General features: G+C 45.2%; 1 protein-coding gene across 1 annotated transcript in view; it reads left to right on the top strand.

Moving 5' to 3' along the window:
* CHAT (choline O-acetyltransferase) overlaps window positions 1-27,654 on the top strand; it is a 61,207-nt gene that overhangs the window by 3,420 nt on the left and 30,133 nt on the right. Inside the window, exons 2-7 of the mRNA XM_075610474.1 lie at window positions 4,410-4,533; window positions 9,240-9,431; window positions 15,240-15,358; window positions 17,508-17,561; window positions 19,348-19,528; window positions 22,014-22,191. Of these exons, the coding sequence (XP_075466589.1) occupies window positions 4,471-4,533; window positions 9,240-9,431; window positions 15,240-15,358; window positions 17,508-17,561; window positions 19,348-19,528; window positions 22,014-22,191 (787 nt within the window). The 5' untranslated portion in view covers window positions 4,410-4,470. The remainder of the gene's footprint in view (window positions 1-4,409; window positions 4,534-9,239; window positions 9,432-15,239; window positions 15,359-17,507; window positions 17,562-19,347; window positions 19,529-22,013; window positions 22,192-27,654) is intronic.

A 27,654-nucleotide genomic window follows, 5' to 3' on the forward strand; every position in this document is an offset into this window, starting at 1 on the left:
TTCAAGCCAACAAGAGCTCTACCTACTCATAAGAATAATATCTCATCTACAATGACAGTTTCAACTACTTTGTAATTATGAAGGAACCTCATAAATAATCGGCTTGTTAACAAGTGTTGCCAGCTTGCTGCTACTGTATTTCCCCATCTCCAATAATAAATATGAAAGGAAACTATACATTTCCTAGAATTCGAGACATATATATTGCTCATTATTTGTTGTCTATTTATGCCTTAGCTCCTTTATGTTTGTTATGTTGATTGTATCACCAAAGATGTTTTATTTGCTGTAAACCAATGCATCCAGGCGCCATTTTATTACTCTTCGGAGCAATGAGTAGCTAGTATTTATTTGCTTCATAAAGAGAAGTATCCCATAAAACAGTGAACAGAATATTTTTTCCCGTTGACCTTAGTAACTCTGTGCCAAGCATGTCATTTGCACAATTGTTAGTTACCTGGGTTTAAGTACATTGCCATTTAATAATACAATTAATACATTTAACCATGTACCAATCAGTGTGTTTATATTATGTAAATGTATGTGTTTAATATACGTTTTAGAGATGCAAAAAAAGGTAACTTACAGCCTAACGCCTTCACTGCCAGAGGGCCCAGCAGCATCATGCAGAGGCAATGTTAAACAATGATTATTTACCATGTGCTAAAGTAACACAACGGCAAGAGTCAGGTATAGTTACTTAGTAATGATGCCCTATGACATGAGGATCATTAGTCAAGCTACAGGTAGCAGCAAAGAAACTAATATCCGTCAGCATGCATCATGAATATACAATAGCTACAAATGAAGCAATGTGTACCATTCTAGAGACTGTGTTCTCTGACACTTTTGAAAATGACTCTTCCATGTGTCTATTCCCACATTGTTTATGGAGACTCCTCCCAGTGCAAAAACGTAATGCTAATGACAAAATGTTCCCTTTTCTGTACTGCACATTTGTGGCCCTAAATTATTGCCTGTCCCTGTAATTCTCTTTCTCTGGATTTTTCTATTACTACTGGTTTTGTTAATAAATAACATACAGTAGCAATAACATACATCAATAAACTGTCTGCAATTAACCCTGCGTGCCATTTCCTACATGAAAAACATATGTTTTGCGTAACTAGTCTCTTTTTATAATGGCTCTAGATGTAGAAAAAGTGTACGGACCAGTAATAATAGTAATAAGAGTGTTTGCAAGTAGAGTTGTATTTCGATTTCAGTAGAAGGCATCAGCCCATTGAATTCTCCACCCTAGATAATTGGGGGGGGGGGGGCGGGGAACAAAGAAATAAAACATACATATTCGTTAGAAAATGTAATCAGTCAGACACAAGGATCTTCTTTCTCATGGATGATGATTTGAAAGTAAATAATAATAATTGTTTGTTCTTGTATAGAGCTGTTATTTTTACGTAGCGCTTTACAAAGACATTTTGAAGACACAGTCGCTTCGCCGTGCAGCTTACAGTCTATGTTTTTTTTGTGCTTGACACACAGGGAGATAAAGTGACTTGCCCAAGGTCACAAGGAGCCAACAACAGATATTGAACCTGGTTCCCCTGAGTCAAACTCAGTGCAAGTCAGTGTCTTTACTCACTGAGCCACTGCTAGTGATAATTCAGCTGTAAATGTGTGGGGACACTGTCCATGGATGTTATTGTAGGACAACAAAACAACCATGTTTGCTCTAAAATTTTATTTCCTTTTAATTCCCACTTTGATTCCCAGTTTTAGTTCATAAGGCACAGATACATCATGTGGCTTCTCCAATGTGATGTAGGGCTATTTTTTGGCTTTAAAGTGCAATGTCCAAGTTGAGAAGTCAGCGACTTCACTCCAAGACAACTTCTCCCGATAGCAAATACTACCCATGAACAAATTGAAAAAGATGATGGATTCAATTGGGGATCCATGCTGCTAAGGCATTTGAGTCATTGTGTTATGCTATTAACTTCCCTGTTTTACAAATACAAGAACTTAACAATTGACCTCAAATAAGGACCATGTGGCACCAAGTCTGCTACTTTTCTCACCTACTTTGAGATTTTAGTCTCTATCTGACCTTAATGTTCCATTTAGTGGGTTCTCTTGTCCTAAGCACTTTTTAATTATTTTATTTTATGTACTCACTACACATTAGGAAGATTGTATGCTCTTAAACAGTAAACAATATATATACAAAAAGTTTTTTATGGGCATATACAGTAGGAACATGGAATAGGGCGCAAATCCTCCCAGGGTTATGTGTAGGAATAAACACAGAAAAAATACAAATAGTGCAATAAGGTTTAAGAACAGTATATCTAGAACCAATATATAGTTGATACACTCACAAGTATCACAGTATTGTCAGCTTTATGAGAATGACCCTTCTCCGTGGCTCTGTATGGATGCAAATTCTTCCAAATTCATCTAAAAAACAAGAGGAGAAGGGCATAGTGCAAATCAATTGGACTAACAAAAAGAGGGGTATTACAGTTAACAACTCATGAACAAATGTGGGTATCTGGAATGTGGGACACTCAGGAGGGCTCCAGAAGAGATCAGCTAGCAGTTGGAACACTACTGTTAGTATGCTGTTGTCTGGTTCTTCTCCAGCTGCAGCAACTCTCAAGAAATCCGTCTGGTCTGCGCAAACACAACACCAACCATTGTGACCAAGCACTGCCATCTACTGCACTTATTCCCTCACCTGCTGTCTGTGTAAACCTCCCAACATACCACTTAGATTTTAAGCTCTCCGGGGCAAGGATTTCCTATTCCTACTGTATTGTTTGATATTTTTTGTTGCACTTATGGTACTATAATTCCCTGTACTGTATTATCTCTCTTGTAAAGCGCTGAGTACAGCTATATAAATAAAGATATACATACATACATACAGTACTAAGTGCTGCTATGCCATGAGATACTTTACCATCCAGTACCCGAAAACCCTTGATGGCCCATTTATTTGAATGGGCTTTAAGGTGTCTTCTTGTGCTGGGAGGTAATTGCATAGCACCACTTAGTACATATGGTCCATCATTTCTTCGTCCATCTACTGTTGCAAAGGCAGACAATAATGTGCCTTCTGGGCTAATCCTCCAGTGAAGCTGTTATGTATACATTTATCGTTGTATGTATGTCTTTATTTATATAGCACCATTAATGTATGTAGCACTTCACAGCAGTAATAAACGTAACATAATCATATAAATAACAAATAATACAAATAACACATAATGGGAAGAAGCACTTCAGATATAAAATTATTATTAGGAAGAGGAGTCCCTGTCCCAAAGAGGTTACAATCTAATTGGTAAATAGGAAGAACATACAGAGACAGTAGGAAGGTGTTCTGGTAAGTGCATCTGCAAGAGGCCAAGGTCGGTGTATGATGTGTATAGTATCAGCAACGGAGCTACTCATATGCTGCGTTAGGTAGGTGGGTTTTAAGATAAGTCTTAAAGGTGGATAGAGAATGTGCTAGTCGGATATTTAGGGGAAGGGCATTCCAGAGGTGTGGGGCTTTAGATACAAAAGGGGTAGAGAGAAGACATCCTTGAGCAGAATGCAAGAGTCGGGATGGTGTGTAGTGAGAAGTTAGGGCTGAGTTGTATGTAGAGGCAGTGAAGTTATGGCTGAGATGTATATATAGCCTTAAAAGTGAGGAGGAGAATTGTGTGGGGACTCAGACAGCCTATAGCAACTGACTTTATTAGTTCTAAGAATTGAAACTTCAGCAATATCATGGGGTTATGCATAATCTGCTGTCAGAAAAATTAGCAAAGTTCTTCCTGTGTACATTTTTTTCACTCTTTTGTGTAAACTTGATTTATTTAATAGTGAATTTGGCATATTTGTGCCAGTAAAACCTTTTCACATCTGTTTCAAGTTACATAACTTTCAAAACCTTCTTCGAGAGTTCACTTGGGCTGTTAACCCCCTAATGGCCCTGTACTAAATACAATGCTTTGATAAGCAAATTCAATCCCATTCTGTTTTTCCTCTCTCAACCATACGTATGATTTGACCATCCAGCCCACTATTGATAAAGAATTGGATGTTGGGTTAAACCAAAGCTGTTCTCGTTACATGGGCTGAATACATTAGATGTCCAGTGTGGGTTCTTTGCAACACTTCTTTAATATCAGAGGTGATGAACTATCACAGGAGCAGCCAAATCCAGTCCTCAAATGTTACCAACAGCTCAGGTTCTCAGGATGTTCCTGCTTCAGCCTAGACTTCGACTAAGCCACTGATTGAGCCACATGGGCTGAAGCAGGGTTATCCTGAAAACCTGACCTGCTGGTTGCTCTTGAGGACTGCAGTTGGCTATTCCTGATCTATCTACTGAAGTCTCGACTGATACATTGTGGTTTCATGAGCTTTACATCAATGTATTTATTTTCTGTCCTCAGGGAACAGGATTCATCTTCTCAAATAGAGGACATAAGTTTGTGCCTGTTAAGAAATTGAAAAATGCCAGTGCTAAAGAAATCCACACTGGAAAAGGCAGGAGGCAAAAGCTGTGATGATGCAGAGGTAATGTAACATTTCCAGACGCGTCACACATTGCATGACTATTTCTAGAACGGGAATCGATAACTTTAAGATAAAATAGCGTGCATTTTGCGACTGGTTTCCTGGTTGGAGAAATACAGACGTAGGAAGACTTACTGTTGTGGGCACCACGGATGAACAAGCAAAAGTCTGCGGCACCGGGACAGTGTCTGCTGCGATGGAGCTAGGGTGGTCCATGCTTCCTATCGTCACCCCCGCAGCGTTAAACCTTCAGTGCCATTACTTTTGAGAGCACCGAAGACAGTTAGGCTTACTACATCTGTAATAGGAAGGAAGACGAGGTACACCAAAGTAGTAAGAAGAGGATTGTCACAGTATGGAGTTGACCGGAGTATATGGGATCCCAACACACCAGGACGAACGCAAGAGTTAAATAAACAGGGTTGATTCTGGCCCGAGCCAACATGGAACAACACTAGCATGAGCAGAAGAATAACTCACCAGAACGGGGCCTATGAGCGACTCCTAACTCCGCTGTTGGAGTGTGGACCCTCCCAGTGAGCAGGCTCAACCTTCCCCACCGTACCACTGTCCATAAGCATTGCACCTGGCCCAACTCAAAGGCTAGCCCTTTGATTCCTTGTATGCTGACAACTTAGCCATACAATGTGTCACACAGATACAGTTGGGAAACACAATAAACATCCAATAATAACATAGTTACTGAATACACAGGCACTCTAACTTGGCTTAACTATTGCCAGGGCTGGCAGACATTTTGCAACCCTGAGATGGCCAGTAAATTAATTAGGGCTCTGGAGGGAACTAATGCCAAATTACAGGCGGGACATGGGAGCTTGGGAAATTGGAACGGGCTAATGGGAACCTACCCAATGGGGGTAGGACCCAAGTGCTGGTTCCAGATTTCAGCGCCATACCTCCTGAAGAGAGACCACTCACTGCCAGAGAACAATGCTCCAATAATGGAGTGTGGAGTCTCCTAGCAGGTGGGCTCGCCCTTCCCTACATCACCATTGTCCATAAGCACTGCACCCGGCCCCAGGGATGTGACGGTTCAGGAGATTCCTTCCCCTCCATGTATCCCTGGCGCTGCACTTCACCCTGCCTCTGATATCCCTTCCTTGCTTCCCCGTTCTGTTCTCCCTTCTTCCTCCCGCATCAGTCCCTCTGCGGCATCCCCTGACGCTCTCACAGCATCTGCGCGCGTTCCCCGCAGGGCGCGCGCATCTTCTCAAACTCCCGATCCCTTCTGCAGTACTCCCCGCTCACGGCCTCCCTCTGCTCCCGCTCCGGTCATCTTACCTCCTGCAAACTCACCTCCGGTTCTCTCCCCACCCTCGGCGGGTGCACCCTCGGCGGGTGCACCCTCGGCGGGTGCCCCCGCGGCGCGGCACGGCGCTCCGCGCGCCTCTTGACACAGCCTGTGCACGTGCACTCTAACCTTACAGAGGGCACGCGCACACGCTCCTCTTCTAAGCCTTCCCAGACCTCTGGCTCCTCATCCCATGCTGTACAAGCTATCTCCCTCTCTGGTTCATCTGTCTCCTCCCTCTCTCCTTCTCACCTATCCCTGCTGCCTCTCACTTCACCCTCTGCTCCTCCTCTCTCTCCCATTGGTGTTCCCTCCTTTATAACCCCCTGTCTGTCCTCTAGCTCATTGCTCTGTGTCTTTCAGCGTTTGTTCCTGCTCCTGCTTACCCTTGGATCTCCCTGGCTTGACCTCTGCTTTGTACTGTATTACCCTACTCTCTCCTGCCCTTGAACCCTGCTTACGGACACGACCTTGCTGACTTCTGTTATCCCTGGACTCTGGTTTACGGCCATCACTATCCTGCTCTCTATTGCCCTAGACTCTGGCACAAGGACATCACTATCTGAACTTTATATCCCAAGGCGTTGCAAGTATACTTTAACCATCTTTCTGCAGGCCCGGCAATGCACTACCACATTCCGGGCACGCCCTCACTGCTGTGGGTGCGATTTTTAACCCTACCCACCTCAGTACTGGGGACTGGCCAGGTCTGCGGGCATACAGGCGTTACAAGGGAAAACCCAGCCCTCTGACTCATTGAATGCTGGCCCCGACATACAATGAGTCACACAGATCCAGTTGAGTATCACAATAAACATCCCACAATAACATAGTACTGGATTCATAGGAAACACACAGATCCTTAACTTGACAACTATTACATGGGATGGTAGCCATTTTACAGCCCTGAGATGGCCTGTTAACTCTATAGACTTGGTCACTATTTTAACTAGTAGGGACAGCAAGTGGACTTAACCTTTATTATACAGACGAGCCAACGAGTATTCTAAAACTTGCCTTAAACTTGCCTTAAACTAGCCAGGCACATGCTGGGTACATGCTGGGTACATTTCAGTGACATTTCTGCAGAGATTAATGGCCCATCGGATTAACACAGCAGGGGTTCCTGGCAGTCCCATTCAATTTGAATGGGACTGCCAGGGACCCCCGCTGTTAATCCGATGGGCCATTAGTCTGTCTGCGAAATGTGTGAAATGTTGCAGCATGTACCCAGCATGTACCCAGCATGTACCCAGCATGTACCTGGGTCTTTTTGGAGATTGCCCCAGGTTTGTTTTAGAATAATCGTCGGCACTACAGTACCATGCCATTCTGCCCCTGCCATCACAGTTATAACAATATATTCATCTAAGATCCTCCAAACTAAGGCGCAGTAAGTGCAAATAAAAAAGCAAATATACAACATTAAGTCAGTGCAGAGGTGCAAAACTATGATTTTGGCGGGAAATGGAGCCCCTTTCATCAGATTCCCTTATTTCTTTTTGTTTCATTGCTGTAGAAGGATTTTGAATGGAGTCTTTAAAGATTTTTTTTTATGACCCATCAGAAAGACAATGATAATGTTGAAACATTGATTTATCTTTAAAGAAGAAATGAACTTTAGACTTTTCTGAAAGGCATGAAGCAATATACCCAGGAGTGTCGGCTCGTACTGTGCCCATGTGCACTACAGCGTGTTACACTTTAGCACACCCTAACTCCCATTTAAATAACTGCGAGTTAAGACATGCTAAAGCCTGGACCGCTTAGTGCACATGAGCCTGTCTTATCATAGGTGGTGTTCTTTCACTGCCAGAGTAGCCGCACCTCACTGCCTAGATTGGTGTTGCAGACTTCTTCTGGCAGAGAAGTTCCAGACACTACACAACATGTTCTTCTGCACTCAGGTCTTTCTTGCTGCTCCAGCTGATTTATGTCCGGCTGTCAGCACTTAATCAAGGCCTTTCCAGAGATACTAATTACCAAGGCAGTAGAATTCGGCAGTAGCCCATGCAGTTTTGACTTTGCACGTTGATTTTCTGCCATTACATTGTCATATTTATGCAAAATTAGTGTTTTGTAAAGTATTTCCCCTGAAGAATGCTTTTCCCTTTTCCTTGAAGATATATATTCAGAATGCATTTTGCAAGTCTTTCTCTTATAACTGCTGTAATTCATCACCACATTGTATCGAGGAAGTGAAAGCTTGACAAAATGTATATACTGTATATATAATGGTTACACTATCAGAATAATCTACCATTATGGTTATGCATGTTACAGATATAGATCAATGTCTACTAAGTGGCACTATGCCTTTAGACATCATTCGTCACTGGAAGACACATTACAGACAATTAATTTGAATGGTCCTTACGGGTTCATCAGGCATATAACCACTGTGTAAATATGGGCCACAGTGATGCAATGCAAAGTTCTAGTAGTCATATCGGACAGTATACCCGAAGAGGAAACCAATGAGGTGAAAGAAGGACCTCCCCACTCAAACTCCCATCTATAAACAACTTTCTTGTTTGTCCAAGTTTGTAAAAGTCTTAAAGCAGCAATATTGACTGCTTGTTTTTGTCAAGGTCCCCTGGAGCTGACCGGTGGTCCCATCACATCCAGGGGACCCCTGGTTCAAGAGATATTTCTAGGGTTTTTTTATGTGCTGGTTGAGGCAGACTGCAAACACAGTTGCTGGGGTCACCAATAAAAAGATGCAACATCCTCGAGACCAGGTGGCCAAAGTGCTTCCCCAGTTTGCCCTGTGGACCTCTGTCCATCCCAGGCTCACTATCCATAACTTGGGGTCCATTTTTTTTCCTTCGCAATGCGGGCCAATAGGAAGCCTTGATGTCATCCAGTACGGTTTCCTATATGCCTATGTTACATGGAAGCTTTAAACCCCAGCTAGCTCAGCCAGAGCAGCTACCAGCACCCCATACTGAGGTAAGTATCTCCATAAGCAACAGATCCACGGAGCTGAAATGAACTGGGTTCAGCTCCACTGACCCCCTGCTTCAAACCTGTTAAAAAAAATGAACTACTCCAAGAAAAAAACAAAAGCCCATTGCTTGGTGCTTTCAGTACCTCCATGTTTAACATTTCCTATTCTTAAGCACATACAGTAAATCTTAGTAGTCCAGTAAATTCATGTGTATTCAGCATTTTTTAATAGTCATAGAGATGACTCTATTAGGGATTGTGGGCCCAGTATTTAAAACATTAAATATTATAAAGTATTAATACTTAGGTAAAAACAAGCACTGATTAAGTTGTAAAAACAGTTCAGAAAAATGAATTGTAGCTTAAGTTTGTAGAATTGAACATCCCAATTAAATACATACTTTCAAACTTTGCTAACATGTACGCCTTCTTTGTTTGTGATTAGGCTTTGCCCAAGCTTCCTGTGCCTCCTCTTCAACAAACCATGGACATGTATCTCCGATGCATGAAGCACTTGGTGACAGAGGAACAGTACAGAAAAACCCAGGCCATTGTGGAGAGGTTTGTGACTCCCGGAGGTGTCGGAGAAATGCTGCAGGAAAAACTACTGGAGAGAAGGGAGAAAAACGAGAGCTGGGTATCTCTACACTTATATTATCTACTAGCTGAGAGACCCGGCGTTGCCCGGGATGTAAATGCGTAATAGGTAGTATTATTTCTAAATGGTGGAACAATAGGTGACTGTTTGTTGTAAAGTTTGGATAATAATATTGAAAAGATAGATGGAAGAAAATGTAATACGATGTTGTTTAAAAATGGTTTATTGTAAACACACCACAGTACAATGTATATTTTGGTGACATAAGTGATGTGAAAATGTGAGGCGTGTGTCCTGCTAGGGTGTGAGCGTGTGTGAGGCGGCGGGTGGGTGTTCAGTACGGGTGGCACGTGGGTAGTGAGTGCTGGCTGTGGGTCGGGGTCCTGCTAGGGTGTGAGGCGGCGGGTGTGTGGCGAGTGCGGGTGACAGCTGGTCAGTGATATTGTTGCGTAGGGGCAGGATGCGGCAGGTGTGTGTCGAGTGTGTGGGGTGGGTGAGAGGCGGCGTGTGTTTGTCGAGTGTGGCGGGTGTCTGTTGAGTGCGTGCGGCGGCTGTGTGGCGCAGGGGTGTGAGCGGTGGGCGGGTGAAAGGCAGAAGTGCGGGTGGGAGAAAGGCGTTGAAGGAGGGGAGGTGAGGTCGGAGGGGTGGTGGGGGGTGGTGAGAGGAGGTGAAGGGGGGCGGAGGGGAGGTCGGAGGGGAGGTGAGGATGGGTGGTGAGGGGGGGGTGGTGGGGGATGGTGAGGGGAGGTGAAGGGGGGGCGGAGGGGAGGTGAAGTGGGGGTGGAGGGGAGGTGAAGGGGGGGTGAAGGGGGAGAGGTGAAGGGGGGGTGACGGGAGGTGGAGGGGGTTGCCGGGAGGTGAAGGGAGGGGGGGGGTGACAGGAGGTGAAGGGAGGGGGGGGGTGACAGGAGGCAAAGGGGGGGGTGGTGACAGGAGGTGAAGGGAGGAAGGGAAGGGGGAGGTGGAGGAGAGGAAGGGGGAAGAGGGAGGTGGGGGAGGAGGGGGGAGGGGGGGAGGTGGGGGAAAGGGTGAAGGGGGGGAGGTAAGGGTGAAGGGGGGAGGGGTGAAGGGGGAAAGGGGGTAAAGGTGGGGGAGGGGAAAAGGGGGGAAAGGTGGGGGAGGAGGGAAAGGGGGGAAAGAGGGGGGAAGGGGGGAAAGAGGGGTGGAGGGGGGAAAGAGGGGTGGAGGGGGGAAGGGGGTGGAGGGGGGGAAGAGGGGGGATGGGGAAAGGGGAGGTGGAGGAGTGGAAGTGAGGAGGGTAAGGGGGGAGGTGAGGAGGGTAAGGGGGGAGGTGGAGGAGGGGAAGGGGGGAGGTGGAGGAGGGGGGAGGTGGAGGAGGGGAAGGGGGGGAGGTGGAGGAGGGGAAGGGGGGAGATGGAGGAGGGGAAGGGGGAGATGGAGGAGGGGAAGGGGGGAGATGGAGGAGGGGAAGTGGTGGGAAGAGGGGGGAGGTGGTGGGAAGGGGGGAAGAGGGGGGAGGTGGTGGGAAGGGGGGAGGTGGGAAGGGGGGGAGGTGGTGGTAAGGGGGGGAGGTGGTGGTAAGGGGGGAGGTGGTGGTAAGGGGGGAGGTGGTGGTAAGGGGGGGAGGTGGTGGTAAGGGGGGGAGGTGGTGGGAAGGGGGGAGGGGTGAAGGGGGAAAGGGGGTAAAGGTGGGGGAGGGGAAAAGGGGGGAAATGTGGGGGAGGAGGGAAAGGGGGGAAAGAGGGGAAAGAGGGGGGAGAGAGGGGTGGAGGGTGGAGGGGGGGAAGAGGGGAGAGGGGGGATGGGGAAAGGGGAGGTGGAGAAGGGGAAGTGAGGAGGGTAAGGGGGGAGGTGAGGAGGGTAAGGGGGGAGGTGGAGGAGGGTAAGGGGGGAGGTGGAGGAGGGGAAGAGGGGGGAGGTGGAGGAGGGGAAGGGGGGGGAGGTGGAGGAGGGGAAGGGGGGGGAGGTGGAGGAGGGGAAGGTGGGAGATGGAGGAGGGGAAGGGGGGAGATGGAGGAGGGGAAGGGGGAGATGGAGGAGGGGGAGGGGGGAGATGGAGGAGGGGAAGTGGTGGGAAGAGGGGGGAGGTGGTGGGAAGAGGGGGGAGGTGGTGGGAAGGGGGGAAGAGGGGAGAGGTGGTGGGAAGGGGGGAGGTGGGAAGGGGGGGGGAGGTGGTGGGAAGGTGGTGGGAAGGGGGGGGGCGGTGGAAAGGGGGGGGAGGCGGTGGAAAGGGGGGGAGGTGGTGGGAAGAGGGGGGAGGTGGTGGGAAGGGGGGGAGGTGGTGGGAGGTTGTAAGGGGGAGTGAAGGGAAGGTGAAGGGGGGTGGAGGGGAGGTGAAGGGGGGGGGTGGAGGGGAGGTGAAGGGGGGGGGGTGGAGGGGAGGTGAAGGGGGGGGTGGAGGGGAGGTGAAGGGGGGGGGTGGAGGGGAGGTGAAGGGGGGGGGTGGAGGGGAGGTGAAGGGGGGGGGGGGTGGAGGGGAGGTGAAGGGGGGGAGGTGAAGGGGGGGGTGGAGGGGAGGTGAAGGGGGGGTGAAGGGGAGGTGAAGGGGGGGGGGGTGGAGGGGAGGTGAAGGGGGGGGGGGGGAGGGTGGAGGGGAGGTGAAGGGGGGGGTGGAGGGGAGGTGAAGGGGGGGTGGAGGGGAGGTGAAGGGGAGGTGAAGGGGGGGGGGGGTGGAGGGGAGATGAAGGGGGGGGGGGGTGGAGTGGAGGTGAAGGGGGGGGGTGGAGGGGAGGTTAAGGGGGGGTGGAGGGGAGGTTAAGGGGGGGTGGAGGGGAGGTTAAGGGGGGGGTGGAGGGGAGGTGAAGTGGAGGGGATGTGGAAGGGAGGGGAAGTGTAGTGAGGGGTGGGTGAGGGGAGGTGGAGGGGAGGTGGAGGGGGGTGGAGGGGATGTGGAAGGGAGGGGAAGTGTAGTGAGGGGTGGGTGAGGGGAGGTGAAGGCCGCTCACTCACCCGTCCGGCAGCTCCCACGTGGATCTGAGGCGGGAGGCAGCGTGTTGTGGCTGCTCCCCCGCTGACTATAGCGGCGCCAGGGGGGGGGGGTGGAGGGGAAGTGAGTGAGGGGAGGTGATCACTCCGCTCCCCCGCTGAGTGTAGCGGCGCCGGGGGTGGAGGGGAAGTGAGTGAGGGGAAGTGAGTGAGGGGAGGTGATCACTCCGCTCCCCCGCTGAGTGTAGCGGCGCCGGGGGGGGGGGTGGAGGGGAAGTGAGTGAGGGGAGGTGATCACTCCGCTCCCCCGCTGAGTGTAGCAGCGCCGGGGGGGGGGGTGGAGGGGAAGTGAGTGAGGGGAGGTGATCACTCCGCTCCCCCGCTGAGTGTAGCGGCGCCGGGGGGGGGGGTGGAGGGGAAGTGAGTGAGGGGAGGTGATCACTCCGCTCCCCCGCTGACTGTAGCGGCGCCGGGGGGGTGGAGGGGAAGTGAGTGGGGGGAGGTGAAGGGGGGTGAGGGGACGTGAAGGCCGCTCACTCACCCGTCCGGCAGCTCCCTCACCCGTCCGGCAGCTCACTCACCCGTCCGGCAGCTCCCTCACCTGTCCGGCAGCTCCCTCACCCGTCCGGCAGCTCCCTCACCCGTCCGGCAGCTCCCACGTGGAGGGGGGGGGGGAGTGAAAGCGCGGGAAACAGGGAGAGGCGGAGGAAGAGGCGGAGCCTCCGGGACCGGTGGGGAAGAGAGCGGGAGATGTGCTGCTAACACTGTGAGCCCCGCTAATTGTAACACCGTGTGTGTGTGTGTGTGTGTGTGTGTGTGTGTGTGTGTGTGTGTGTGTGTGTGTGTGTGTGTGTTTTTTTTTTTTTTTTTTTTTTGGACCTTTGGCCCGTCACTCCGCCTCAGGCCAATGAGAGGTGTGGGGGGCGGGCCAAGGGGGTGGTGTGAGTGTGTGAGCCCAATGAGAGGTGTGCGGGGGCGGGCGGCCCAAGCGACCAATGAGATTGCCGCTAGGGACACCGGACATCCAGGCAGGCAGGCAAACATACAGTGCTTTCACTAATATAGTATAAGATACCAGAGGTAGCCAACTCCAGTCCTCAAGGGACACCAACAGGTCAGGTATTAGGGATATCCCTGCTTCAGCACTGGTGGCTCATTCAGTTGCTCAGTCAAAGACTAAGCCACTTGTACTGAAGCAGGAATATTCTTAAAATGTGACCAGTTGGTGTCCTTTGAGGACTGGAGTTGGCCACTCCTTATCTATACTGTTATCTACTCATATTAATATTGAGCTGTTAGTATTTGCTAGACACCGTGAAGCATTTGGTAGTAGCAAACTGATGGAATATTACTAAGTAATGTAGGTCATTAAGATGCCAGGTGTTGGAGCAGCCAGAAGGGACTTCTGGCAGAAAAGAATGAGCTATAACCACACCTGAGCATGTCACTTTTTGTGTTTCAGTTGCACCAGAGGGTAACAATATTTCCATACCAGAGATACTTTGGACCGTGTTTAATAAATGGTGCTAAGTAAATGAGAATTTAGTAAATATGGCCTTTTATCTCTTCTGCATTTGTGTTTAAACTTTCACAACACATTATGCTCAGCATCCTCTATAATTTTCTCCATGCAGTTTCTCACATCACTGCTACTACAATGGTTGTGAAGCTGCGAGGAGCATACTGTTCTGATAGATGGATGAGCAATTGTTTTATATTACCTATCAATTAAGTAAAACTTTGTGCTGACCTCATTTTCGTTTTTTCGAAAGGAATGCAAAGTTAGAATAAGAAACCCCACATTGCAAAAGTTGAAGGTTCAAGTACTTCAAGTCAACGGGCTAGACACTACACCTAAAAATGTACTGCACTTTGGGAGGATTTAGCATGAAGATGAAGTTACTGGGACTGTAATGCAGGTTAGGGCTTCCAGATCACTACCACACTCATAAAACAAGTGACTGGAGCATGGCGCGCACAGCACAAACCAAAACCAATTACAGCTTAAATGTCCATTTTAATACAAAACCTACTCGACAGATATAATGATTTGGGGACCAACAGCTCCAGAACAGGGGGATTTTTTGCCGCAGTTTATTTATTTATAAAAATGTTTTACCAGGAAGTAGTACATTGAGAGTTACCTCTTGATTTCAAGTATATCCTGGGTACAGAGTTATGATAGCAATACACGGTTACATTAAATGAACAGAAGTTATACTGTCAATTCACAGACATTTCGTGGACAGTTAGAGTTGAAAAATTGGGTACAGGGGATAAAAGGGCTGGTGGGTTTCATATTGAAATAGAGCAGCTTTAACATTACCAAACATTAGCGAACGGCAGCAAATAGCTCACACCCTTTAGCTGCCCTTTGGCTGCACCAAAGGCTGTCCGTCTTTGGGGCGATGCAGATGTAGACTGAAGGGGTTCAGATTGAATGCATTCTGTGGTTTCAAAGTCCTTTCTCCTCCTGGGTCATTAACACTCCAGTGGGTCAGTTGACATCACACATTGTACAATCAGATGTTAACCCTTAGCATGCTGGTTCTGGGCAGAGGGGAGCAGCTCTTGGGAACCTCCTTCAGGCATCCGCCTTTGTAGAAGTTGCTGTTTCCCTGAAACATTATATCTGTCTGACCTGTTCTACAGGTTTTTGTATTAAAATGAACACTCAAGCAGTAATTGCTTTGGGTTTCTCTTGTGTGCTTCTTGCTCAAGTCACTTGTTTTAAAGTTGCACATTCCTTTTTGTGGTTTATACAGCAGGAACATGGTCCATTTCATGATTCCAGTTAATGCACATTTTCCGTGTTCTATTGATTGACTGACTGATTGTTTTATGGTCTCAGCACTCTAGGACAGGAAAGCTTCACAAATGTTTAACACTTCTTTTATCTCCCTCTCCATATATTCTCGCTATCTACTTACCTGTCAATCTTTCTACATCCCTCTTTCTTAGATACACCAGTATTGGCTTGATGACATGTATCTCAATAACCGCATGGCACTCCCAGTAAACTCCAGTCCAGCTGTAATATTTGCCCGTCATAATTTCCAGGATATCAATGACCAACTGAGGTATCTCTCCGATCCTGTGTATCTGTATGTTTAATTTAATGTTTAAGTTTAATTACACATTCATATACTCAAGAATCTATTCTACAGCTTAGGCTGCACTTATAGTGCCAGCGACGGCGACAGGGACAGTGATGCTACGTCACGTCAAAATAAATTAATTGCCGCTGTTGCGTGCGCTTATAGTAAGCGTGACGCGATTGCGTGACGGAGTGACGGCTTGGTCGCGATCGCTGGAAGTCATCTCAATTTGATTTTTCCAGCGACCAACAGCGTCGTCGCTGTCGCCGGCACTATAAGCGTAGCCTTACACTTTACATACAGGAATCATTCTAACCAGCTACATTCAATTAAATGGTCGCATTTGTTTAAAGTTGGGAAATCCAACAAATGACGGCATGTTACCCATGCCTGCAGATAACCTTGAATATAGAAGACCACAAATATTCAATAAGTAAAACACAATGGGTGTGATCCACTGGGATCCATTGTGGGTCAATGCCCCTGATCCACCATTATCTGTCATTCACAGCAGTTTATGCCGGATTGGTTGCATTACACTGCAACAGATCTTAGCGTTCCCCCTGTAAGGGTATTTACTCAGTCTTCTCCTGGCTGCAACACTGGGGTAAAACCCTTGCAAAAGAATTGCACCAGTTATCAAAAAAAAATACAGTTGCTTCCAATGGGATCCTTTTTCTTTGATCAGTTGTGCTGTGTGTGCACTCACTTTGCTCCAGTTTTGCAGTTTTGCCTACTAACAAAATAGGGCTGATACAGAAATACAGTAGTATTAGGAAAATGTTTTGCCTACAGAGAAGCATTACTAGTCTGATGCTTTTCATCGGCTATGATCAAAACAGAGCAGTGAATTCTTCATCATTCTTCCGTGACGCTGATTATTGTACAGAAAACCTTTTTTTGCATTCATCCGAGTTTCATATTGAGAAGTATGGTAAAATGTTCCCTTCCTTGTGCATAATATGCAAACAAAAGTTGCACCTGGATTAAAAACTGGTTGAAGAGACAACAGAGCATTGTCATAAATGGAACTTTTTCATGTTAGGTTAAAGTTGTGAATGGAGTACCTCAAGTATCGGTACTGGGACCCCTGTTTTTAACTTGTTTATTAATGACCTTGAGGTTGGCATAGAGCGCAAAGTCTCAATTTTTGCTGATGACACTATAATAACTATATACAAATATATTCAGGCTCAATAGAACAACCTTTCAAAAGAATTATTCATCCCAAGGGCAGTACAAAGGACTCGGGGTCATCCCTTAAATTTGGAGGAAAGGAGATTTCACCAGCAACAAAGGAAAGGGCTCTTTACAGTAAGGGCAGTTACAGTGTGGAATTCCTTACCCATGGAGACTGAGATGGCAGATACTAAACAATAAATACGTTTAAAAAAAGTTCTTGTTTTTTCAGATAGGAAAGGTATACAGGGATATAGCAAATAAGTAAACATGGGAAGGATGTTGATCCGGGGAGAAATCTGATTACCTGTATTGGAGCCAGGAATTAAAATATTTTCCCCCTTATGAGACATCATTGGATGTTGTTCCCTGGGGGTTTTGTTTACCTTCCTCTTTATCAAAATACTGTAAATACAAATATAGGATCAGTATTTGTCGTATAAATATAGCATAGGTTGAACTTGATGAACAAAACATACATACAGCACTACTACAAACTACTACCTACTCTGTGACCATGATGCATTACACACACACACACACAAAAACAACCTGATATTAAAATCAAACTGTTTACTGAGTCTTTGGTAATAAGCAGGATGCTATCATAATTAGAGTTTTCTAATGGATTGAGTTTTTATTGAGACTAAGCAGAACCTACCATCACACCACAATTACAACTGTATAATTATGATATACACACACCTGTCTGTGCTCACAGACATAACAATATTCTGTATGTTTGGGTCAGCCAAACATACTCCTCTAATTCCTCACAAACTGAGTTATCTCAGATCATAAAGTGGAGCTGACGGTGCGTATATGTGCAGCAGTCTATGCTATTATTTCTGCCCTACTCACAGCGCTCACTGCCCATTCCCTGGTGAGGTTTTCCAGCTTCCGAACGTACACAGGTAGAATCATTGATATTGTGTCTCTCTTTTGCTTACAGATTCACTGCCAATCTTATCTCTGGGGTGCTGGATTACAAAACATTGTTGGATCTGTAAGTTACTCCTCTCTAATTTAGAAGAACTTGGGTTGCACCCATGAGTTTTCGGTGTAATTAAATTATAGCCTTGACGAATTGGGTACTAATTGGCAGCTAATTTCATTTCAATGTATAATGATACGGAGTATCATTATTAACTTCCAGCTTTCTATGTTTTATTTCCCATAAAGGAGACACAGGATATATACTGTAGCAGGAGTGGCCAACTCCAGTCCTCAAGGTCCACCAAAGGGTCAGGTTTATCCCTGCTTCAGCACAGGTGGATGAAACAGTGGCCCAGTCAATGACTGAGCCACCTGTCCTGAAGCAGGGATATCCTTAAAACCTGACATGTTGGTCGCCCTTGAGGACTGGAGTTGGCCACTCCTGTCCTATAGAATACTATTTAGTTGGATCCCTATTGGATTTTGGAAGTAGTTAGAATGCTTTAGGGACTGGCACAACTACAAGCATTTGGTACAGTTTCTTGTGGCAGAATGCTTTAGATTTGTAATTATTCTTTTACACTATATTAATATTGGCAGAAACATACTTCAAGTTAAGTAGGCTTAAGAGCTTAGAGCTGCCCCTGCATGACTTTTAGACAGTGATACCCCTGGTGTGCTTATGTGACACAGATGAACACTTACCCAAGGGGAGATGAGCAACTGATGGACGAAGAGCAAGTGTAATTTATGTGGAAACAGCATGGGAAAATGTGCATTTCTAACATGTAAAAAGAGAATAGCACTGAACAGGCGAGACAGTTTTCCTGAACTGCCCGGTGTCATTAACCACGTGGAGACTAGCACTTTGCTGGAAGCATGTCATTCGTTTCATGTCTCTTCCATTAAAGAGTTGAAATGTTGATGCTGATATTTTAACAGCCATCCTTAGCAACAGGGACATGTTGTGTCCTGTATTATTTATGGTTAACAATTTCATAACACAGGTAGCAAGTATTGGCTTCTAAATCCACAATATTAACTAAGAAACATCTCATTTTACAATATTCACAAACTTATTTTTTTGGTTTCGTGTTAGTTTAAAAAAATATGCACAGTTTGAATGTTTACACAACCTATTAAAAATACACTAAATGAAAAGCAATGTTATAAAAACAAAATGTTAAAGGCAGGCTACCCCCCGATAAACAAATGTAATCTGAATGTTTTTATGTAAGGTGATAAGCGAGTTTGTTTAATACAGGGGTCTCATAGTCCTCATGGGCCACCAGCCGGCCAGCTTTTATGGATATCCCTGCTTCAGCACAGGTGGCTCAATCAGTGGCTCAGTCGATGACCCTCTCCAGCCTCTGTGATAATCTTGCTCTAGTCGAACAATTTTTGGATTTCGACTTGTCAAGTAAAGACTTCGTATCTGCTAACCTTGCTTGGTCAAATGTCCTGGACACCCCTTCCTTATCAAATCCCTTGTCCAGAAAATGTTCAACTAACGTCTGACCCTGTTGTAAAAAATCTACTTCCGAAGAACAATTAGTCTTAATCCTACAGAACTGGCTTCTAGGTATGTTGCCAAACCACTTGTGATCATGGTTGGTCAAGGCATGTAAATAACTATTTACTGTTACTGCCTTAACTGGGAAACATACCTAGAAGCCAGTTCTATAGGATTAAGATGAATTGTTCTTTGGAACTAATTTTTTTTACAACTGGGTGTAGGTTGCAGGTGGGTGCATTGTCTAGACATTTTTGAGCTAACGTCTGACCCTGTTATTTCTAGACAATGCACCTACCTGCAACTTACATTTCTAACCCAATGCTTTTGTTATCTCCTGTAGGCATGCGCTGCCTGTAGACTATGCCCGTGGTCAGCTGTCTGGACACCCTCTGTGTATGAAGCAATACTATGGTTTATTTTCTACCTACCGGCTGCCGGGACACACAAAAGATACACTGGTGGCCCAGGAAAGCAGTGTTATGCCAGAACCGGAGCATGTCATTGTTGCGTGTAACAACCAGGTGTGCAGGTTACTATCTTGTGATGATTGGGGGCGGTAACATGATCAAACTGTAAAACAAGACAAAATATTCTAAAACGATTATAAAAGACACAAGCAATGTAAGGAATTATTCAGTCTTTACATGACATACATGCCACAAACAGACATGTACATACAGATGGGTCCAGACTTACTGTTTTCTGTGCCACGGACCAACATGCCACAATACGGGGCCCCGAATACAGTACATTTTGCGGCCCGGTTGTGGCCCATGAGGATTAAAGTAGGAGCCCCGCAGCAGACTCTCTCCGTGTCTCCCCGCGCAGCTCTTACAAACAATTGATGAGCTTTTTATTATTATTTTTTACACGGGTAATGAAGCAGGGGGTCTCCAGAGCTGAACCCCCTTAATATCAGCTCTGGGAACCCCCTACCTCCGGAGATACAGGTCTCCGATGGGAGTGATGGAATATCCTGCAAGTTTATATCTCACAGCTTCCTATTGGCCCATGTGACCAAGACCTTTAAACTTGTAGAGAGATACCGGCACCCCTATCTCCAGAATCAGGGGGTCCCCGGACCTGAAATGAATGTGGTTCAGCTCTGGAGACCCCCTGCTTCAATTCAGTATGAAAAAAATGAAATAACAAACATTGGATTGCTGTAAGAGCTGCTCAGGCAGACACAGAGAGAGACAGCTTCTCTCTTGGACTCCTCTGTGCAGCTGTTAAATTCTCGTGGCAGGCGTGGTAGATTTAATGCTGAGGTGGTCCCATTCAGAAGCAGAGACCCCCGCTGATTTAATCCTCCAGGGCCGCTTTCCATTTTCTGGGCCACGAGTGAGCGTGGCTGCACTCGATCGTGGCATCGAAAACAGTAAGTCTGGGCTCATCTGTAGAGTAGAATTTTTTTTATATATGTATACTATTTTGTTTTCATGTGTATATTTTCTCAACTGAATGTAACCCCGAGGCTTTGCGTTAAGGGACACCTCCATTCTCGTCTTTATCTCTTGGCTTACCTGGAATGTTCGAACATAGGAAAGCATGTAAAAATGTTTGATTTCGTGTTATAAACTCATTAGAATAAATCAGCAGACGCTCAATCTTGTGCTGGGATCTGACGGATTCTGTGGTTTTTTTTGTTACTTGTATCTTATTAACATTTGGGCCTTTACTGGGGGGTACAGCAAAAGAAAAAGAGGGGTACAGCTATACATTTGGGGAAGGATAAAGGGAGGGAAGGGGGGATAAAGCATTTGAACCTACATTTAGGAGAAAGTGTCACATCCAACATTTTCAATATCATAGTATCCAAAATATCGATAAGCCTAAATATGGAGATATTCCAGCATATTGGAACCAAGGTGCCAGGTCTCCGAGAATCCGAGGTTTATCTGAGAATATCGGGTTTATCTGAGGACACCGGTATGTGCCAGCATTATATGAGATAGACATGCAAAGTAGGGAGATTGACTGGTGGCTGAGTGTGCTTGCTCAGAAAGTCCCCTTATATCACTGTATCTAAGATACAAAACAATTAGATTGCAAGTTCTTCTTTGTGTGTCATTGCAAATATTTCAATATATTTGAATATCTAATAGCTTAATAGGTCCTGGGAAATGGTATTTGAGTGTCGTAAAAGATAGGTAGGTGTCCAAAATCTTTTACGCTATTACAACTTTCTTCTACATACAGTATATAAAAAAAAGTTCATGCACAACAATGTCTAGAAGAAATTATTATTTGGGGGGGCACTTCCACTTGTGTTTTGTTTTTGGTTCTAAATAAATAATTCTGTTTTGGTTTTGATTCTGGCTTTGCCAAAATGTGTTTGGTTTTGGTTTTAAATCTTTAGCAAACTATGGAGAAAAAATCATAATAAGCTGGAAAATGTTAAAATAGCATCACAAAACATAAAAAATGCTTAAAATAAATATAAAATCATAAAAACAATTAGGAAACTAAAAAATATATAACTACGAAACTTAAAATAATGTTTAAAATATGGCAACAAACATCCCATGTTTTCAACTCCAGTGGTAACTTCAGATGGGCATTTGGCCTGGTGTTCTGGTTTTGGTTCTAAATAACACTGGGGTTTGGGTTCTAAAAACTCTTAAGGCTTTTGTATTAGATTTTGGAATGCAAGGTTCTGAGAGATTCTCATTTTACACACCCATTTTTTCCAATCCCTAATTAAAAGGTATTACAACTTCAACATACAGTATAGGGTTATTTACTGAAGTCTTCCAACTGAAAATCTGTAGCAAAGCCAGCACAAAATATTTTCCCCAGATTAATCAAAAGAAACAAGGTCAATTGTTTTCAATGTGATTCATTTCCTTTGATGGTGTTTTTTTAGCATTGGTTCTGCCCCAGGTTTGCAGCTAGAAGACTTAAGTAAAGAATGTGATTCCAGATAAATATTCTACTGTACATTGAACAGCACACATTGGCTATGCATTTGTACTTTATGTAACAGTTTCATCTTTTCTGCTACAGTTCTTTGTTCTGGACGTGGTCATTAACTTCCGTCGTCTCAGCGAGCGGGATCTGTTCACCCAACTGTGGAAGATCGTTAGAATGGCAGGGAATGAAGAGAAGAGGCTTCCGCCAATTGGTTTATTGACATCCGATGGAAGGTCCGAGTGGGCGCAGGCGAGGGAGATTCTAATGAAAGGTTAGAGGCACCTGTGGGGTTTTTTGCTTTGTTTTTTTTTAATCACCATAGAATAATTCAAAACAACCAGGTTGAGACACGCTTTTTAGAACAGACGAGGTGCGCAGCTCTCGTGAGAATATGTGAGAAGAGAAAAATAACACAAAATAGTGAAACACAGTATATAAAAAAAATCGTATAAGACCAGTAAACCAGCGTCAAATGCACTCGCGCACTCCAAATTCTTTTCAGCATTGGGAATCAACAGTGGACTATATGGGGATGCTCTGGGTACAGGCAAGGATCAGAGAGTAACTCAAGGGTGGTTCGGGTATGAGAAAGATAGAATGCCAACATAGCGTAATTCTATAAAAACTCTTCATATAAGTAAGAAAGATCAAATCCATGTACTCACAAATTGTACGTTGATAGAGAGCATTGTGATCCCACAGATTCCAGCATCAAGAACACAAACAGTCTCCCCACTCGGCAACAAATGAGCCCCTGGGGAAGCCGGGTGCCCGGTAAAAAGCTTAGGGCGATTTGCGTTATTCAATTGAGCCTCAGAGGACATTGCCCAGCTTGTACCCCGAGGATGGCCCAAGAAAGGACTAGACGGACTCCACGTGGAGGTGGCTGAGTGGGGAGTTTGTGTTCTTGCTGCTGGAACTTGTGAGCTCACAACGTGTGAGCTCACAACGTTCTTTATCAATGTACAATTTGTGAGTACCTTGATTTTATCTTTCTTATTTATATAAAGGAGCCTATGCTGTAAGCATTCACAAGCCACTTATCGAGCACTTATCGGCCAAAATGCCTACTATGATTCTGTAAGCGATGATAAGTGGGCGATAAAAGACTGAATCGCCAAAATTTTGAGCCTTCAAAAAAAAAAATTGCCGGGTGAGCGGCGATAAGCCGCTTATCGGCAGATTCTGAAACTCGTGAAATTCTAGTAACCCCGATTAGGTTACCGAGGCCTATCGCGGCTCTAGAATGGCGAGTTTCTCCCAAAATCCTCAAGCCAGGAAAAGTTGGCGTGAAGGTGGTGAGAACCTGGTGAGAAGAGGCGAGGCGGGACTTAGGGGAAAAAAATGCTTTTTTTCTGCATCGGATTGATGCCGAGAGTCTCCGGAGCTGATACCCATTAACATCAGCACCAGAGAACGCCGGCATGAATCACATGCAATAAAAATGCATTTACTGGCAACTTCATTGCTTTAGCGGCTAACCGCTAAGGCAATGAAAGGGTTAATCCCTCCCCTACACACCAAGGGCCAAATCCCCCCTTCACCCAGCCCCGCTACTCACAGTAAACACTAATTCCCACCTCCTCTACCCCCACATGATTGATACCAGAAGCCGCGGTTGTCAGGGGGTCGTCAGGTGGCCCCATGGGTGTCTGTGGCCCCTCAGGTGGTCCCTGCAGGTGTCCGGGGGTCCTCAGGGGGTGTCTGTGGGTGTTTGTGGGCCCTCGGGTGGCCCCGTGGGTGTCCGGGGGTCCTCAGATGGTCCACGCGGGTGTCTGTGGGCCCTCGGGTGGTCCCTGTGGGTGTCCGGTGTTCCTCAGATGGTCCATGCGGGTGTCTGTTGGCCCTCGGGTGGTCCCCGTGGGTTTCGGGGTGTCCTCAGGTGGTCCCAGCGGTTTTCCGGGGGCCCTTTTGGTGGTGATATGGATAATAGCTCATTTGCCCATTATTAAATTAAACATTAGCCAGCCAGCATAAAAAAAGTAAATAAAACTTTCTACTTACCCCTGCCATCATGAAGGGCATCCTCATCAGCATACTCCAGGTCCATGTCTTCCATTACCAGAAAGAATACAAAAAATACAATCTAATGGCCCCTAACCTCTTTAGTTAATAACCGCTAATAAGTAATAGTAATTAAGTAATTAAGAGGTTAACACACCCTCCCCCGCTACCCACCCGGAAGGCCTAACCAACCACCATGGGACCACTATACCCACCCTCTACCCATTGATTTACATAGTGGTACATCACTTTAAGAGATGACACCACATCCTTTTGAACTAATGTGACCAATCACATGGTACTGCAAACAATGGGATTGACATACTTGAAAACGAGAGGTAACTGTCAATGTATTACTTCCTGGTAAAATATTTTATAAATAAATATAGCCATGTGGTTTTAAGGATGTGACATACCTCCCTTGGAGATGACATCACAGCCTTAAAAAAAAAAAAAAAAAAAAAAAAAAAGAGGCGGGCACATGATACATCAGATTGGAGCTGAACCATCTGACCTGAAAATGTGACATCAAAGGCCATATATAAGGCCTGGATGCCTCATTTAACAGGAAGAAGACAATGAGACAACATCCGTTGGGACTTTCCATGGGGTTGGATTGACAGATAAAGATAGAAGATAGAACATTAAAGAAAATAAAGAAATAATGACAGAAGAAGATAGAAGAAGGTGATAGAAGATAAAAGAAAGAAGAAAGAAGAATTTTACCTGTACCGGATCTTTAAGGTGGATGGCGTTGGATTGACTTTGATGTCGCGGTACAAGAACTTGCAGAAACGCCAGGATTCGGAGGGTCAACGCTTCTAAAGGTAAGAAAAATATTGAATGTATGTAATTTTATTTTTTTCAGGTTTTTTTATTGTATTTTCTTTTTTTCTTTTTTCATTGCCCATTGACTGATAATGTATTAATCTGTGCCTGTTTAGGGTACAGAGAAATATAGTAACAGCCAATGCATTTTTTGGCAAATGCTTTTTTTCTATTGATTGTTGTTTTTTCTTTTTCTGTTCATTGTTTGGCTTAAATTGTTTTTAATTTGGGTGGCTTGTTTTTATTTGATTTTCCGATTGTTTAGCGTTTTTATTTAATTATATTTTGTTGGCTACTGGTTTTAATTGATGTGTTGCATAGTGGTTTTATTACTTAATTGATTTGTTGGCTAGTTTTTTAAATTCAAGAATTGTTTTGTCGGCTAGAGTTTAAAGTGAATTCGTTGTTTTGTTGGTTAGTGCTTTTATTTATTGAATTGATTGGTTGGCTAGAGTTATTTATTTAATTGATTGGTTGGCTAGTGCTTTTATTTATTTAATTGTTTGGCTAGAGCTTTTATTTCTTGAATTGGGGTGTTTAGGTGCTTGTCTATATCTTTTATTATTGTGTATTTTGGGCCTTCATGCGCTTTGATTAGGGTGACCATTGACTGTTATAGTGGCTTATCATGCCCATTTTATATGGGTATGATGTACCACTATGCCAATCAATGGGTAGAGGTTGGGTATAGTGGTCCCAGAGTGGGTGGTTAGCGGGGGAGAGTGGGTTAACCCCTTAATTACAATTGCGGCTATTAACCGCTAAGGTGATTAAGCGGTTAGGAGCCATTAGATTGTATTTTTTCTTGTATTCTTTCTGGCAATGGAGGACATGGACCTGGAGTATGCTGATGAGAACACCCTTCATAATAGCAGGGGTAAGTAAAAAGTTTTATTTACTTTATTTATGCTGGCTGGCTAATGTTGTATTTAATAATGGGCAAATAAGCTATTATCCATATCTGGATAATAGTTATTTTGCCAATTACTGTACTGTATGTGTTGAGGGGGGAGGACGGGGTGTATTTATTTAAATATTAGCAAAAATAATTTTTGCCACAGGATTGGTACTGCAGGCCAGAGGAGACACGGGGGGACCACCAGAGGGCCCCCAGACACCCACAGGGACCACTTGGGGACCGCCAGACACCCACATGGACCACCCGAGGGCCCACAGACACCTGCAGGGACCACCTGCAGGGACCACCTGCAGGGACCACCTGCAGGGACCACCTGAGGACCCCGGACACCCACGGGGACCACCCAAGGGCCCACAGACACCAGCGGGGACCACCTGAAGACCCCCGGACACCTGCGGCCTCTGGTATCAATCATGTGGTGGTAGAGGAGGTGGGTATTATTGTTGTTGTATTTTTAATGTTTATTGTGGGTAGCAGCTGTTTTAATATGAATTTTATTACTAGTGTACATGAGCAGGGGTCTCCAGAGCAGAAGTTTGTTGATTTGAGGCTCGGGGACCCCGTGCTTCTCGAGATGCAGGCCCCATTATGGGGTGCTGGTATCTCCTAAGCATTTCAATGTCCCGCGTCTCGTGACCGTAGGAATAAAATGCATAGGAGATACCGGCACCCCATAACGGGGCCTGTTTCTTGGGAAGCAGGGGGTCCCCGGACATGAAATCAATGGTGGTTCTGCTCCGAAGACCCCTTGCTCACATACACTAGTAATAAGATTTTTTTTTTTTTTAAACATTAATTTAGGGAGAGACAGCTCTCTCTTCAGCTGAAAGAAATCCCCAGATGAGGCCTTTTCAGAGAGGCAATCATCACGTCGCAGACTACTCGCCCGTTTTGGTTATTTTGCTATCACAGGTAATCAAGGCTTTCTGAATACCGTGATAGCAACACTCAAAAAATGGAAATTTAAATGGCCCGGCGATTTGTTTTATGAACGCTTATAGCATAGGCCTCTAAGTGTTTTTATAGAATTACTCTATGTCGGCATTCTATTTTTTTCATACCTGAAACACCCTGGAGTTACTCTCTGAGTATTCTCCGTGCCTATTCCCAGATCATCACCATATAGTCCATTGTCGGTTCCCAATGCTGAAAAGAATTTCGAGTGTGTGAGTGCATTTGACGCTGGTTTACTGGTCTGTGTTGCACTATTTTGTGTTATTTTTCTGATTTCACATATTCTCACAAGAGCTGCGCTCCTTTTTAGTTTAAAACTATGAGTTGTGACCCTGGAAAGGTTTTTTTGGAGCAGCACCTCACATTTATGGGTTGGATTTTACTTTTCCCTTTTAAATTTTATCACCAATTTAGGTCACTATTATCACTTGCACTTGAAATAAACTTTGCGCTGAAACACTTTTTCTTTTCACTGGAATACGCTTTTACAAGATAAATGTTCTGATCCGGTACAAAAATGCAGCTAAAGGGGTAATGAGAATTCCACGCAAATATCTTCTGCCCCACCTTGGGAATTTTTTAGACATGTCTGATGAAGTGCGCAAAGCAGGGCAAAAATGTGTCAATATATTCTGTTGCATTTCTGTGCATTATCGAGCAAACAGAACTTTCGCAAAAACGCAAAAACAAAATCGCAAAGCAAAACAACTTTAATACTTGTATTGCTCCTGGATTTCAACACGTCCTACTAAATTGAGCTGATCTAGTTAGGCAACCACGATTTATTCTATTACAAAAATATGGCCTGGGTATTGGACCTTGTACTGGAAAGTTTCTATTCTGCCCAAACATAACACAGCTTTCATGTTCAGAAGACTTTTAAATTCCTTCCCCAATCTGCAACCACAACTGTGTGTTCCAAAGAAAGACCCACTACTTGAATATAAACTTTAATCTCAAATAACCATTAATGGTTTATTCCTAGCGTTAACGCTCGTTTGGCCTCTCATTCCAATTTTCTATTTTGCA

The sequence above is a fragment of the Ascaphus truei genome, chromosome 8, assembly GCF_040206685.1.
Source record: "Ascaphus truei isolate aAscTru1 chromosome 8, aAscTru1.hap1, whole genome shotgun sequence".
Taxonomy (NCBI): domain Eukaryota; kingdom Metazoa; phylum Chordata; class Amphibia; order Anura; family Ascaphidae; genus Ascaphus; species Ascaphus truei.